This window comes from Sebastes fasciatus, chromosome 19 (genome assembly GCF_043250625.1).
Source record: "Sebastes fasciatus isolate fSebFas1 chromosome 19, fSebFas1.pri, whole genome shotgun sequence".
NCBI lineage: Eukaryota > Metazoa > Chordata > Actinopteri > Perciformes > Sebastidae > Sebastes > Sebastes fasciatus.
This window is the reverse complement of record NC_133813.1, coordinates 16,508,344-16,521,554: the sequence shown is the minus strand read 5'-3', so window position 1 is coordinate 16,521,554 and position 13,211 is coordinate 16,508,344. Positions and strand designations below refer to the sequence as shown.

The 13,211-nt window shown below is 43.6% G+C and overlaps 1 protein-coding gene across 1 annotated transcript in view; it reads right to left on the bottom strand.

Moving 5' to 3' along the window:
- The window catches only part of grin3a (glutamate receptor, ionotropic, N-methyl-D-aspartate 3A), a 56,373-nt gene extending 43,664 nt beyond the window's left edge, over positions 1-12,709 (bottom strand). Inside the window, exon 1 of the mRNA XM_074618840.1 lies at positions 11,206-12,709. Coding sequence (XP_074474941.1) covers positions 11,206-11,991 — 786 coding nt within the window. The 5' untranslated portion in view covers positions 11,992-12,709. The remainder of the gene's footprint in view (positions 1-11,205) is intronic.
- Between the last annotated feature and the right edge of the window lie 502 nt (positions 12,710-13,211).

The window sequence follows — 13,211 nt, the reverse complement described above, 5'->3', positions numbered from 1 at the left end:
ATGGTATAATGTTGGGATTCTGAAATAAGCAGGATCCCAACATTACTATTACACTATAGTTTGTATTATAAAATAAGAGGCTGAGTGCTTGCTTGCCTTGTAGTTTGGGGCTTTCTGTAAGTGATGTTTTAAATTGGCCTTTACCACCTTCAGAAGAGAACAACAATAGACTATATCCTGTTAAAGGACCATGCAGTTCTTACAATTACATGAATCAGCCCGTCAGTGACAAGTTCTTTATTCTCTATATTGTTGCTGACCATTTTCCAAACTCTATAGTACCTTTTTAGATTGATTTCCCATCTACCAGGCTACAGTTGATTTTATTTAATTTCAGTTTGTTAAATCACCTTTGAGAGCCTATAAATTAGCTTGAGATAGCTAATCGGCAGTGAAAAGTCCATCGCCTTTATTTATTTTAGGTCAGAGATGATGTTATCTTTTGTGTAAGGTTGAAAGCAAGGACCAATTTCACAAGTCTACAGTAACTACTGTATGTTATTAGAGGATCAACCCAGGAGACAAATGATAAGCAAATAAAATTATTACCCAACTTTCAAATATTTTTTTTCACCCACAACTTTACTGTTTTGGTTCACTATCTCCGCTCTCATCAGCATCGTTTCCAGACGCTAGCAGGAAGTTTTCAGTGACAAACTTACGTAAAGTTATTATTCATTTTCCGTGCGTTCTCCTACGAATATTCAGCAACACGAACGAGCAGTGCAAAATCTGTTGTTTTCTGTAACAGAGATACTCTGTTAGGTTTAAGAAAGGATCACTGTCTGGGTTAAACTAAGTATGTTTGAACTGGTTAGGTTTAGGTAACAATACTACATGATTGGATTTAGGAAAATATTGTGGTTTGGGTTCAAATAAGTATGTATGTTAAGTAAAATAAGTATGTTTGTTGCATAACTTATGCACAAAAGTAAATCAAAATAAGCCAATACTAACTTGGTTTCACATAGGACACAAACAACGCTTTCTGGGTGGCAGTCCCGTGTTAAACCTGCGGCCCCGCAGCGAAAGCTGGACCAGACACACTGCCACCCGACGGTGAAGATCAAAGTAAGCGCTCTGCACATGTTGACTGTTGTCATTTCTTGTAAAATGTCCTGTGTAATCGGTAACACCAGTGTTATCACAAGTTTATTAACCGGTGGGAAAATGTCCTCACCATCAAATCCCTAGTATATACTGTAGCATGGCAGAGACAAGCAACCAGGTGTCCGTAGCCAACAACATTGCACCTGACCTGGGCACACATCGATACTGTATAAGTATATGTACATGTATGTATATTTTAGGTAGTTAGGTTTCCCTAAACCTAACCATGTAGTTTTGGTGCCTAAGCCTAACCAAACTGCAACTGAAAATAATAATTCCAAAAACAGAAAATAATAATATTTAAATAAAAGGTGACTAAACCAAGTCAAGCACTCATTTTCATACCTCACCCTCACTTTCTACAAGGTTGGACATTAATCTTAAAAAAAAATTGGTTGTATGCTATAATAAATGTTTGACAGAAATACAAAATGTGTACGATTTGTAGGTAATTGGCTGAAACCATCGACTGGGTCCACTGACTTCTTCAGTGCCATTATGATCAGAGCAGTAACCTACTCTACACACACAGTGCATTGCACCTACAGGATGACAGTAAGCCAGAAGATCAGAGCTGATACGTTTCACAGTTGACACGGTCGTCCCTGTAATACTGAGCTGCCAGATAGATCTGCTCCGGTGTACCTTGGCATACTGTACCCTACATACCAGTCACCCAGGCAATCAATCTGTCATGCACTCACACACACACACACACACACACTCGCACACACACACACACACACACACACACACACACACACACACACACACACACACACACACACACACACAAACACACACAGAACTACACACACTTAAAAGGCCCTCAGCATCTCTGTTTAATTGACTTTACAACTTTTCCACAAGCTTTGCACTAAAAGTCCATTAGATTAATCTATTGGTTAATTTCGTTTATCCCATTAATCACTCTACCCAATGGGCATGCAAATAAGATAATTCTTATTCATCTGCTTATTGTGTAGCCTATTCACAGATGGATTGTTTCTGCGACAAAAGCACCAACAGACGCAAAAACTATGTGTTTTATTTCAGTTTTAGAAGTCCTGTTTCAGGGAAAGAAATGGTAATGCAGTCCACCGGGCATCAGACTCTCACCTCCTCTCATCCCCAAGGAGGATTGGGGGATTTATTCTCAGCTGCAGCACTTCTGCACTGTGATCACCATAAAATCTGTAACCCCCTCTTTGTTCCTCGTGTAAATAAACAGGCAGAAATTTTCCAGGGAATGCGGATGCCTGCTCTCTTTCATAAATACAGAGATCTGCTGCTTTCGCCGAACTGGGAAATCCCAGCTTTGTTGTCACTCTGCTCTCTTTCATCACTCTTCTCTCTTCAGAAATCTGTGACTTCCGCGGCCCAAATACATTTGCTGTGAGTTTTTTTTTTTGTTAACGTGAAGAAACTTGCATGCCTTGCTTTCTGGTAAAACTGCAGGTACTGGCAGAATCATGAGCCCCAGTGGACAAATCAAATAAACTACTTGGTATTGATCTTTCCTTGTGTAGGGACCTCACGAGACAAAGAGCCTTGGCCTACATGGGAAACCAGAAGCCTGATCACAGCAGGGGACCCAACGGCCAAATCTGAAATCTCTCACCTACATGCGAGATTTCATGTTGAATCCAAAACAAGGACTCCCATTGGATGAGGCTAACAGGAAATGTGGGGTCTTTCCGGTGAAACGCCCACTATTCTCACAGGAGATATAGGCATGCTCACCTGAATCTCATCCCTTTCCACTGCGACTCACGTCGCTCCAGGAGGTACCCAACGCTGCGGCGTTCACCTAAGACCGAGCCACATTTTCTGACCTCGCTGGACGAGTTAAGATAGTGTTGTGTCCATCAGACTTTGATCCACATCCCTGCAGAAGGAAGACTACAGCCCGGCTTCACCAAGGAAGCCGAGGACAACCGTTCTTCATCAAAGGAAACGAGCGCACCGCCTTTTCCTTCATTTCTGGCTGCTTTCCCCTCCGCTGCCACACGGAGGTCCAGCCTGCCGTTCATCAGCTGACGAGCTCCATAACGGCCCGTTATTGTCCGAGCCAGCGCGACGCCGCCGGACCAATTAACGACGATATACTCCACTATCGCTCCGAAGAAGCGATTCAAGTAAGAGGCTTGTATCTGGGCAGAGACTAGTGAAATTGTATATTCCAATAAGTTAATAACTATTGTTGATTTATACTGAACGTACGGACCGCCGAGTCCGTCTGTTTGTTTTGTTTATTTTACTTGCTTTGCTTTGCTTTGCTTGTTTATGTTGCTTTGTTTACTGTTGTTGACTGTCTGATTACTGTGTGCTCCTTATGTTAGCTCCTGCTAAACGTGAAGATCTGTGGCTGTAGTTTATTATTGAAAGACCAGTGCACGGCTGACTAACGTGAGTTTGCCTGCCGAGCATCTGAGTGATAATAACCCAGCTAGTACATCTCTCGTGCGGCAGTTAGGATTCCTGCTGCTGCGGTGTTTACTGTTTTGACTGTGATACTGTTTTAAGGCGCCCCCGCCTTTCTTTCCCTCCACTTCTACCACATACAAACAAACACTTTGCCGACACATGGGACTTAAACCTCCCGTTCGTACCAGTCGGTGATTTCCGTGGCGCCTCCGCCACCAGAGCAACTCCTCCCTCGTGACGCAACCACGTAGTGGTGGCGCCGCCTCGGGGTTTCCCTTGCTCCTCCCACACACGCACACACGTAGATACGCCTCCTCACGCTCCCACCTTACTGATCACGCGGGACTTTCACATCTGTTTGGGCGTGGTCTGTAACGTTCGAGCAACCCCCTCCCTCGCGTGATGTAACCATTTACGTGGTGACGTCCACCGCGGGCGTCCTTTGCTCCTCCCACACCGCACGCACACATAGACACGCCTCCTCACATAGGCTCACCCCATTACCTTACAGGACACGTGGGGTTCACACCCCCGGTCGTGCGTGATCTGTAACGTTCGAGCAACCCCTCCCTCGCGTGACGTAACCATTTACGTGGTGACGTCCACCGCGGGCGTCCTTTGCTCCTCCCACACCGCACACACACATAGACACGCCTCCTCACATAGGCTCACCCCATTACCTTACAGGACACGTGGGGTTCACACCCCCGGTCGTGCGTGATCTGTAACGTTCGAGCAACCCCTCCCTCACGTGACGTAGCCACTTGCGTGGTGACGCCACCTCGAGCGTCCTTTGCTCCTCCTCCCCACACACACACACACACACACACACACACACACACACACACACACACACACACACACACATATCCTCTCTCTCTCTCACTTTGTGTTTTGTTTAATTCTAGTTTAGTGCTTAGAGCTGCATTGTAGAATATCCGTTTGTTTATTAAAAGTGTTGTTAATTAGTAATTACTGCTGTAATAACTATTGATTTAGATTAATGTTGTTAGAGTGTTTATTGTTGATTGAGATCACTATATTTAAATAAATGGTCTTATTTTGAATAGCAGTTGTCTGTGTTTATTGTGCATTCATATTGTAATAACGGCTGGTTATGAGAGTCAGTGCTCGGATTCACCCTTCACCGTTCATCTCCTAAGTGTAAAGTAGTGCTTAAATACTGGCATTTGGAGTGAACAATCCCCTTATGAGACTGGATTAACGTTTTGGTTATTGGTCCCTGATTCCAGGGTGGTGCCCCGTTCATTATTAATGATGATTAATAATTCTTATTAATAATAATAATTCTATGAATATTATTTATTAAATTAGCTAATAACCAAACCTGTCCATTTGTAAATCCCTTACACTTGATTAGATGATTCATTGTGGGGAAAGTGTGAAAACTGATTTAAATGGGTTTCTGGTATTTTGTTTTTACAAGATTGCAGAAGTAAACATATAGAACACTGTCCCGTCCTTTGAATAATTTACAAAAAAATGTTGATTTAGCAAAAAAAACAAAAACAATATATCTTGCAAATGTTGCAAAATGTTCAAATCTTAAGGGTTTCACTATTGTTCCTTAGCCTCAACCCCTAACACCATCGCTCTCATACATTCATCCTACTGGCCTCATTATGTCACTGCCAGCGTTATTTATGAAGGGACAATGAGAAACTCCACTTACTCTCCCCCTTTGTCAGCAAAGCAAATCATTCATCTGCTATCCCTGGATAGATTCTGAGGACATAATTACCCCCAATATCCTAATCAGCGTGATCTGCAAATTAATTTACCAGCATCTAATTGAAAAGAACACAAGTGTGTTTTGTTTCACGGTTAAAATATGCATTACAAAAACCATCTCTGAGTTACTACTACCACCCTTCCATCACAGAGCCCGCTGCCCCTTAGGCTAAACTCACTGTTGGATATGTGAAGCACGTGAAAGCTAACACGTCTACTCACCCACACACACCCAACACAGAGGTTAGACAAAAATGGTCATGGAACAGGACTTTACTTAATTTGTTATTGAAAGAACTACAAAGGTGGGTCATGTAAAGGTGCTGCATGCTGAGTAGAAGGAAAGTGCTAATTGCTATAGTTGACATTGACAAATTCTGATTAATGGCGTTCAATATGACCCAATTGTGAGACAGCTTTAGTAACTGTGATGAAGTTGTTCCAAAGCCAATGAAGTGTTTACACTTTGTCGACTCTGTCCTGCTAAAAACATGTTCAGACTGCAACATTTTATACACTGTAGTTTCTAGTAACACTTGTAACAAACACAAATTCACAACCACGTATGCACACACATCCGTATGTGCATGCGTTCACACACACAACCTCTCAAACACTTGACATCTATGGCAAAACGAAAAAGGAACTCTCTGCTGAGACCAATGTTGCCTCTCACAAGATTCTACAAGAAACTGTTCATGAGTTATGAAAGGGGGCATGGCTTAAAAAGGATTAATATGCAGGAATAATCCCTCTCAATCATCACTTATGACCCACGATTAGTGTGTGGCAGTGTCTGTATCTGCGGAGACCCTGCCCTCTGCCTGTTTTTTTCTCTTTTCTTCTTATTTTGTTGTGTTCGGGACTCTTCTGGGGCGTCAGAAAAGAGCGTTTGGGCCCCACGTGGGGGTGTAATCTCCAGCCAATAACAGCACGCAGGGTGTGCAGCCTGTTCAGGTCGTCAAATACCACCACTTTGTCACGTACCTCAGCGTCTGATACCGAGGCACAAGTCCCGATTTAGCTCTGTCAGGTTCAAAGCGTCTGCCTGACATGGATGAAAATGGGTTGTGTGTTTCTATGTGCATGTGCTCCAGTGTTCCCCCTTGCTCTTCTGTCACAGAGGACAGGAAGCCTGCACTTCAGCTGCATTCATTCAAATAGTACATGAGTCTAGGACAAATGGTTTCTGAGTTATGAAAGGGGCGGGGCTAACGTAAAGGGGCTGGGCAATGCTATGATGCCTCCCACGAGTCTACGACAAATGGTTCATGAGTTTGGCGAAGGTATGCAAATCCGTTTAGAAGTTATGCGCCTTTTTGTTAAGGCCACTCTCGCTGCCGCACCCCCTTTTTGCCAATTGGCATGAACACAAACACCCACGTACTCCCACACACTTGACCTCCATGCCAAATTCCAGCCTCCAAGGGTGAAAAGTGTGACCGCCAAAGGGTGGGGACATTTTAGTGGACCGTCCGAACGAACGACAGAGTGAGCCGTAGAGCTGCTGGTTGCAGCTGATAAAAAACTAACACAGTCCAGTAGAGCACCACTAACCACAGCCCTAAAAATTGAACACCTGTCTGATGCTGTCTGCAAAAGCTTAACATGGTAAGTTTAGCAAAAGTGGCATTTATTGCACAGCTTTTATACATCATATTAGATCTTAAAGATGTATCTAATGAACAAGTAACATGGTGTATACCTCATAAACATCTGTACTTTACTTTGCACACATTCCACATATAGTACTTTACATATGCCCTTCGACATAATGGGAATATCTGCAACACATTTCAATTTTGATGCAAAGCGAAAGCATACATTTGTACATAATTGGATTAAGTAGCAGCCAATATTTGCATATATAAATGCTTCAAGTTGTGGGTGAAGATGCTCTATCTAAATTTAAGTTTTCCACTTTAAAACTCGGTCCTCCTATCGGAGACAACTGGTCTTTCCCAGGGAGTCTCCTTTCCCCGGGAGTCTCTCAGTCCCTTTTATATGCTAAATCCTCAACCTTTTGCTGCTTCCGAAGCCTCTCACCACCTACTCCCAACCCAACTAGTCCCTTTACCCCGAGGTCGCTTTATATTTTGGTCCATAATTCTAATGCAGCCTCATCATTTCGACACTTACGTAACATAATGTGGGCATGGATACAGAGTCAGAGGTTGCTCATCGGTACATTATGTTATTTTTTAATAGTGAACTTTGTTCAACCTATAGTTTTAGAGGCAAACAAATCAAGGTCAGACAAGGTCACCAAATAAACACTAATGACATCCTCTAAAGACATTCAAAAAGTTTCACAATTTGATAATTCTGTTTCGTAGAAGTTGCTGTCAGCCTTCAGTCGGGATTTGCCAGTAAAACTAGATTGGGTCAGAGGGGAGTTAAGCCATCGCTCCAGAAGTCACACACGAGTTCTGCACAGTCTGTTTGTTTGCCTGTCTATTGCCAAGTACATTTTTCCACCCATCCATTCAACTAACCATCTGTACATCCATCACTGTATTGATCTTTGTCTATTGGTTTGTCTGCTATACAGTATATCTGTACCTGTTATTTAACTTCCAAGAACCAGTTTGGACTTTAAACACCTGCTGACTGCTAACAGCCTAATGCTTCCTTGTGCACAGGGCAGGAAATTAGAACGCACGCACGCACGTACACACACACACACGCGCGCGCACACACACGCGCACGCACACACACACACACACACACACACACACACACACGCACACACGTTACTATAGCTCAGTAGGTGGCAAGGGTCCCAGAACCCTTCAGTCTAACTAATGGTTGGAGTGTGTTTGTGTGTGTGTGTGTGTGTGTGTGTGTGTGTGTGTGTGCGTGTGTGTGTGTCTGTGTGTGTGTAGGAAAGAAAATAAATAAACAATAAAGCTCTTTGCCCCTCCCAGGAAGGTTGTGCGTGGAAAGTCACACAAACACACACACTCTAACTGCTACTCATTGATATGCAATAACCGCCCTGTTAGAGCCACCCAATTAAAGAGGTTTACAGTGTATAGTTACATTTAATCATTTTGTGGTTGTGAGTGTCTATAGTTGTACTTATGAGACATTTCTAACCGTACACACAAACCAATACACACACTCACAGACACACACACACTCAGCAGGTGTCTTTTCCAGAGAATGGTTATTGATGAACCGTCCCAGTGATTAATTTAGAGTGTTTACACTTAACTAATTTTCTCTCTCTCGCATTCCAGCTGCAGACTCTACAGACAATCGTCAATTAAGAGTATTTGGCTCAAGAGTTTCATGAATTTCAATCCATGAAATTCACCAAGCTACACTTCCTGACTTCTACCATCCATCATGGTTGATTTTCATCAAACATGAATGCAATCTTTCCCTATCCTAGACCAAGTAGTTGCCATTGCTTAACGGTCTTATTGCTAACATTTTTATTTAATTTTTCTATAGAGCCTTTAGAAAGGTGCCAAATATAAGTATGGCTTTTCCTGAAAAACAAAAATAATATATATATTATGATTGTGAATGAATCATTTAAAAAATGTTGGTGTGTCCAAAATGAACGTTTTGTTTATCTCTGTGTAATATCTTCTTTTTTTTTGGGCATTTTCAAGCCTATATTGATAGGACAGTAGGCAGTTTAGAAAGGGTGAGAGAGAGGGGGTGACATGCGGAAATGGCTGCAGGTCGGATTTGAACCCGGACCGCCGCGGTTAGGACTCAGCCTTGTTATATATGGGCGCCTGCTCTACCAACTGAGCTATCGGGGCAACCTCTCTGAGGAATATCTGACGTTTGGTTCCCGCTTCTAACAAGGCTTGTGAGGCAGTAGTCAAATGACATTGGTATCACGTGGTATATCTGGGTCGTCAGTTAGTGTTGGAAAAAAAAGGATAAATGGCTGAGATTGACGGTAAGTGCCTGGCAACGACTTGTTGTGAAGTGAATGCAATGGAACAAGGGAGGGAGAATGTGACATCTCGTGGCTGCATTTTATCAGTGTTATCACATTCAGATAATGTTAGATCATTTTGGAACAGCTATGCTTTTGGAGGGCACTGACAACAACCTACTGTGTGTGTTATGTGGATATCGTTGCCTTCAAACACGTCACATTCCCAAAGTTCCTCAGCTTGTGAACCAAACCATTTTAAAGATAAAAATACTTTTTTAAAGATGAAAGGTTGTCAATCTAACACTTTTTTTTTCAGATTGACGTTTGATGTTTTGGGGGTGGATGAGAGATTATACAACAGCAATTAAACCAAGATAAGCTACAGAGAGAGACACGTGACATATCAAGAGAGTTAATTTGAATAGAAAATGCCATATCACTATGTCAAAGGTTGGCTTTACATAAGGATAACTCTTGATTAAAGCCAAATATGATAGTAATTGCCATTTAAAACATGATAATACCACTGCAGAGTCAGACTATATCATACTTACTGATTAAGTTCCTATGATGATGTTTTCCTGCCAATTGTGTACGTTTAGTTAAAAGAGAACTGTACGTATACTGTAGTTGAAACACCCAACAGAATGGGTAAGGAAGAAAAATGTTGATTTTAATGTAAAAGCAGTGAAATGCTTTCAACATTTTCTCTACAGTTGACTTGTGTGCTATTCAGTGTGCATTCACTGGACTAGGCCAAATGCCAAAAGGGTTATCCAACTTGCTCTCGCTTATGGGTTGGCTCAGCAAACATGGGTTTTTCTTGTACAGACATACCAGTATAGGCCAGAATCTAGTCAGAGATTTGAATTTAGACTTGGTGCTGCTGCAGCAGCTTCCGCAAGTATGGGATTCACATCTCGACATAATGTATGATTATGATATGTGTTTCTGATTGAGAAAGGGCAGTCCATCATTTATTTGTTGTAAGGAAAGGCGTTAGATCAATACTGTAGATGTCAACACAGCTTGAGGTTAGAGTTCCAATTCCAACTAACTTTCTTTTCCTATACTGTTGTGCTCTCTCTTTCTTTCTCTCTCTCTCCACAGCGTCGAACCTCTGCTTGTGGAATGCTGAATCCCAGCAAAGTGTTTGTTTGTGCATATTTACCTCAGGGCATGTGCTGCTGGGTGCACATATAGCCTTCAATCATTTTTTTTTGTACTGGAAACCTTGTTTATAATAGAAGAGAGAATGCACTCTTCTCCTATTCTGCAAAGAGACACCCTGTCCCTTTTTCTTCTTATTATTATTGGTAGATTTCAGCACCATGGACAGAGCCTGCGTGTGCTTCCTCTATGCCCCTTTAATTTTGGTCTCAGTTTTGAAGCAGCTGCAGCTTTTTCTCAGCAGACTCCCCCCAATTTGATGCAAGAACATCAGCTTGTGTCACAAATTGTGTCAGCAATTTAGCTTAATTTTGCTCAATTTAAACCAAGAGTGGTGAAATGAATGCTGAACAAGAAAAGGAAGACAAAAGAATGTGTTCTGTCCTTCATTTGAAACCAGTAAGAGGAGGATAAAGAGGGAAAAAGACCAAGGAGGAAGTGTTCCCCCCTCCAGCCTCTGTCTAATAATGTGGACCAATGGTGGCACAAAACTATCTAGTTATGTGTAACTGCTTTCTGTCCATATGTTGTTGGATTTGACTGACTTGTCACAGTATTTTTCTGTATATAACATCTGCAACAGTCACTGCAGCTGTATGCAGATGTGCAGTAATCAACAGCTCACATGCAATTTAGGTGGAATAACTTTTTTTTGTATTACCTCACTGGTGGCACAAAAATATCTAGTTATGTGGAACTGCTTTCTGTTCATGTTATTGGATTTGACTGACTTGTCACAGTATTTTTCTGTATACAACATCTGCAACAGCTGTATGCAGAGGTGCAGTAATCAACAGCTCACATGTAATTTAGGAGGATTAACTTTTTTTGTTTGTTTTTACCTCACTGTGGCGCGTAAACTCCCTCTGCACAACGCTGACTACTGGCACCTGAAGCGCCAGCGAGACGAACTCCAACTTGACGAACTCGTCCCGGTTCCGTGGGAAGGAGATCATGGCGGAAACCCCCTGCACGACCACCGTGTGACACACGCTCTCCAAGAACGACAGCGGGTCTTCGCTCTCGGAGGAGGAAGAGGAGGAGGTAGAGGAGGAAGAGGAGAAGGAGGGCAACTCTCCGAGCCCGGACCCGACAGCCATGACGACCTCCAGGGACAAATTGTATGGCAGCAGCCCGGCCCGGTTAAGAGCCTCCACCGCGAGCAGCACCGAGTCTCTTGGCGCGAACACGCGGTTCTCCCTCGAGGTGTTGTTCTCCTCGCGCTGCCGAGCCTGCTGGCTCTTACTCCTGGTCCTAGTCCTGAGGCTGCCGTATCCAGGTGCGCCGGCACTTGTTGTTGTTTTGACCTGCTTCTTCTCCAACTCCAGCACCCGCCGCTCTCCGGTCCAACCTCGGTCCGAGTCCCAGTCCTCCTCAGAGCCGATGCTGCTGCCGGTGGAGGAGAGTACGCGCGGCTGAACGTGCAGAGCGCCGACCCGCACCGTGTGGCCGATGCGTTTCAGCACCTGGCACGGCTGCGGGTGCGAGTGAGCGCACGGGAGCGGCGGGAGAAAGACGAGAGCGCACAGAAGCAGTAAACATGATGATGGTGGGGAGACCCCGGTGCCTGCTGCTGCTCGAGCTGCGTTCTTCATCATCATCATCATCACCACCATCTTCATCCTCATCCGTGCTCCACAGCTGCACCGTCCAACCACAGAACGGCGGCGGAACACCGGGGCCGCTCCGTCGGTCCCCCTCCTGGCACCCTGCGCGTCGCCCTGGTGCGCCGCTGCCGCTCAGACCAGCTGCTGCACCAACTCCAACTCCGGCTCCAGCTCGAGGGAAAGTTGCGCGTTTCTCCACTGACAACAACAGGCTGCTGAGGCGCGAGGTTGGGCACGAGCCGCGCACAAGCAAAAAACGATCCCCAAAAGTGCTGTTTTTCATCTCAAAAGATTTGCATCATTCATTCAAGCCCTTTTAGATTAATGAAACAGGTCGCAGGAATAATAAAAAAAACGGGTAAAATCCACACATATTTTTCCAGTGGCAAGAAGAAGAAAAATATGAAGCAGAGCGTGTATAGGCAAAAACCCAGATGAGGAAAATGTCGAGAAGAAAAAAAAAACGTTAATGCGCATCAAACACATTCCAAAACAGTGAAATCCACCACTGGAAACATCTGATGGCTTCGAAAGGAAATGTATCCCATTATCATCCAGAGCGCAGGAGCCACGTTACTTCGAGATGAAAAAAGATTTAAAAATTAAAAAAAATGTTTATTTTTTTTCTCCCTCTTGTTACAGTAAACACAACGAGAAGCTTTCCAGAGCGCGCGCGCGCTGCTTGATTCGAGTCAACCTCTGTACAGACACTTGTGCCGGCGAGACCTCCGGCACGAGAGCGCGGTGTTCTGCGCACGTTCCAATGAGATTTAACCCCGTCCTCACTTTACCCCCCCACCCAACCCCCTTCAACAGTGTCAGAAGGATAGGTGATGAATGTACAAGTAATAAATAGATAGATAGATAGATAGATGGATAGACATAAGAAACAAAACGCTCCTGTATAGGAAAATGCAAATGACAAATCATTGGATTGGATGGAGGGGGAGCCTGGATGCAGATCTAATGCATCAGATCAAATCACTTTAGCTATAGCAGGCATATATGGTTGAATTTACAGTTGCTGTTTTTATGGAAGTATAACATCACCTGTGCAGGTCTACTAAAACTTGACAACCATTAACCAAGAAACACCATAATGCATTCATATACAGCAACCTTGCAATAAAGAATAGAATTTGTGAAAGCTGTCTGTCAGAGAGGCGTAGATTCAGATTTATGGTCATCTTTATTGACCCGAGGTTGCAGTTTCATAATGTGCATTGTGTTCCGAATGGCAT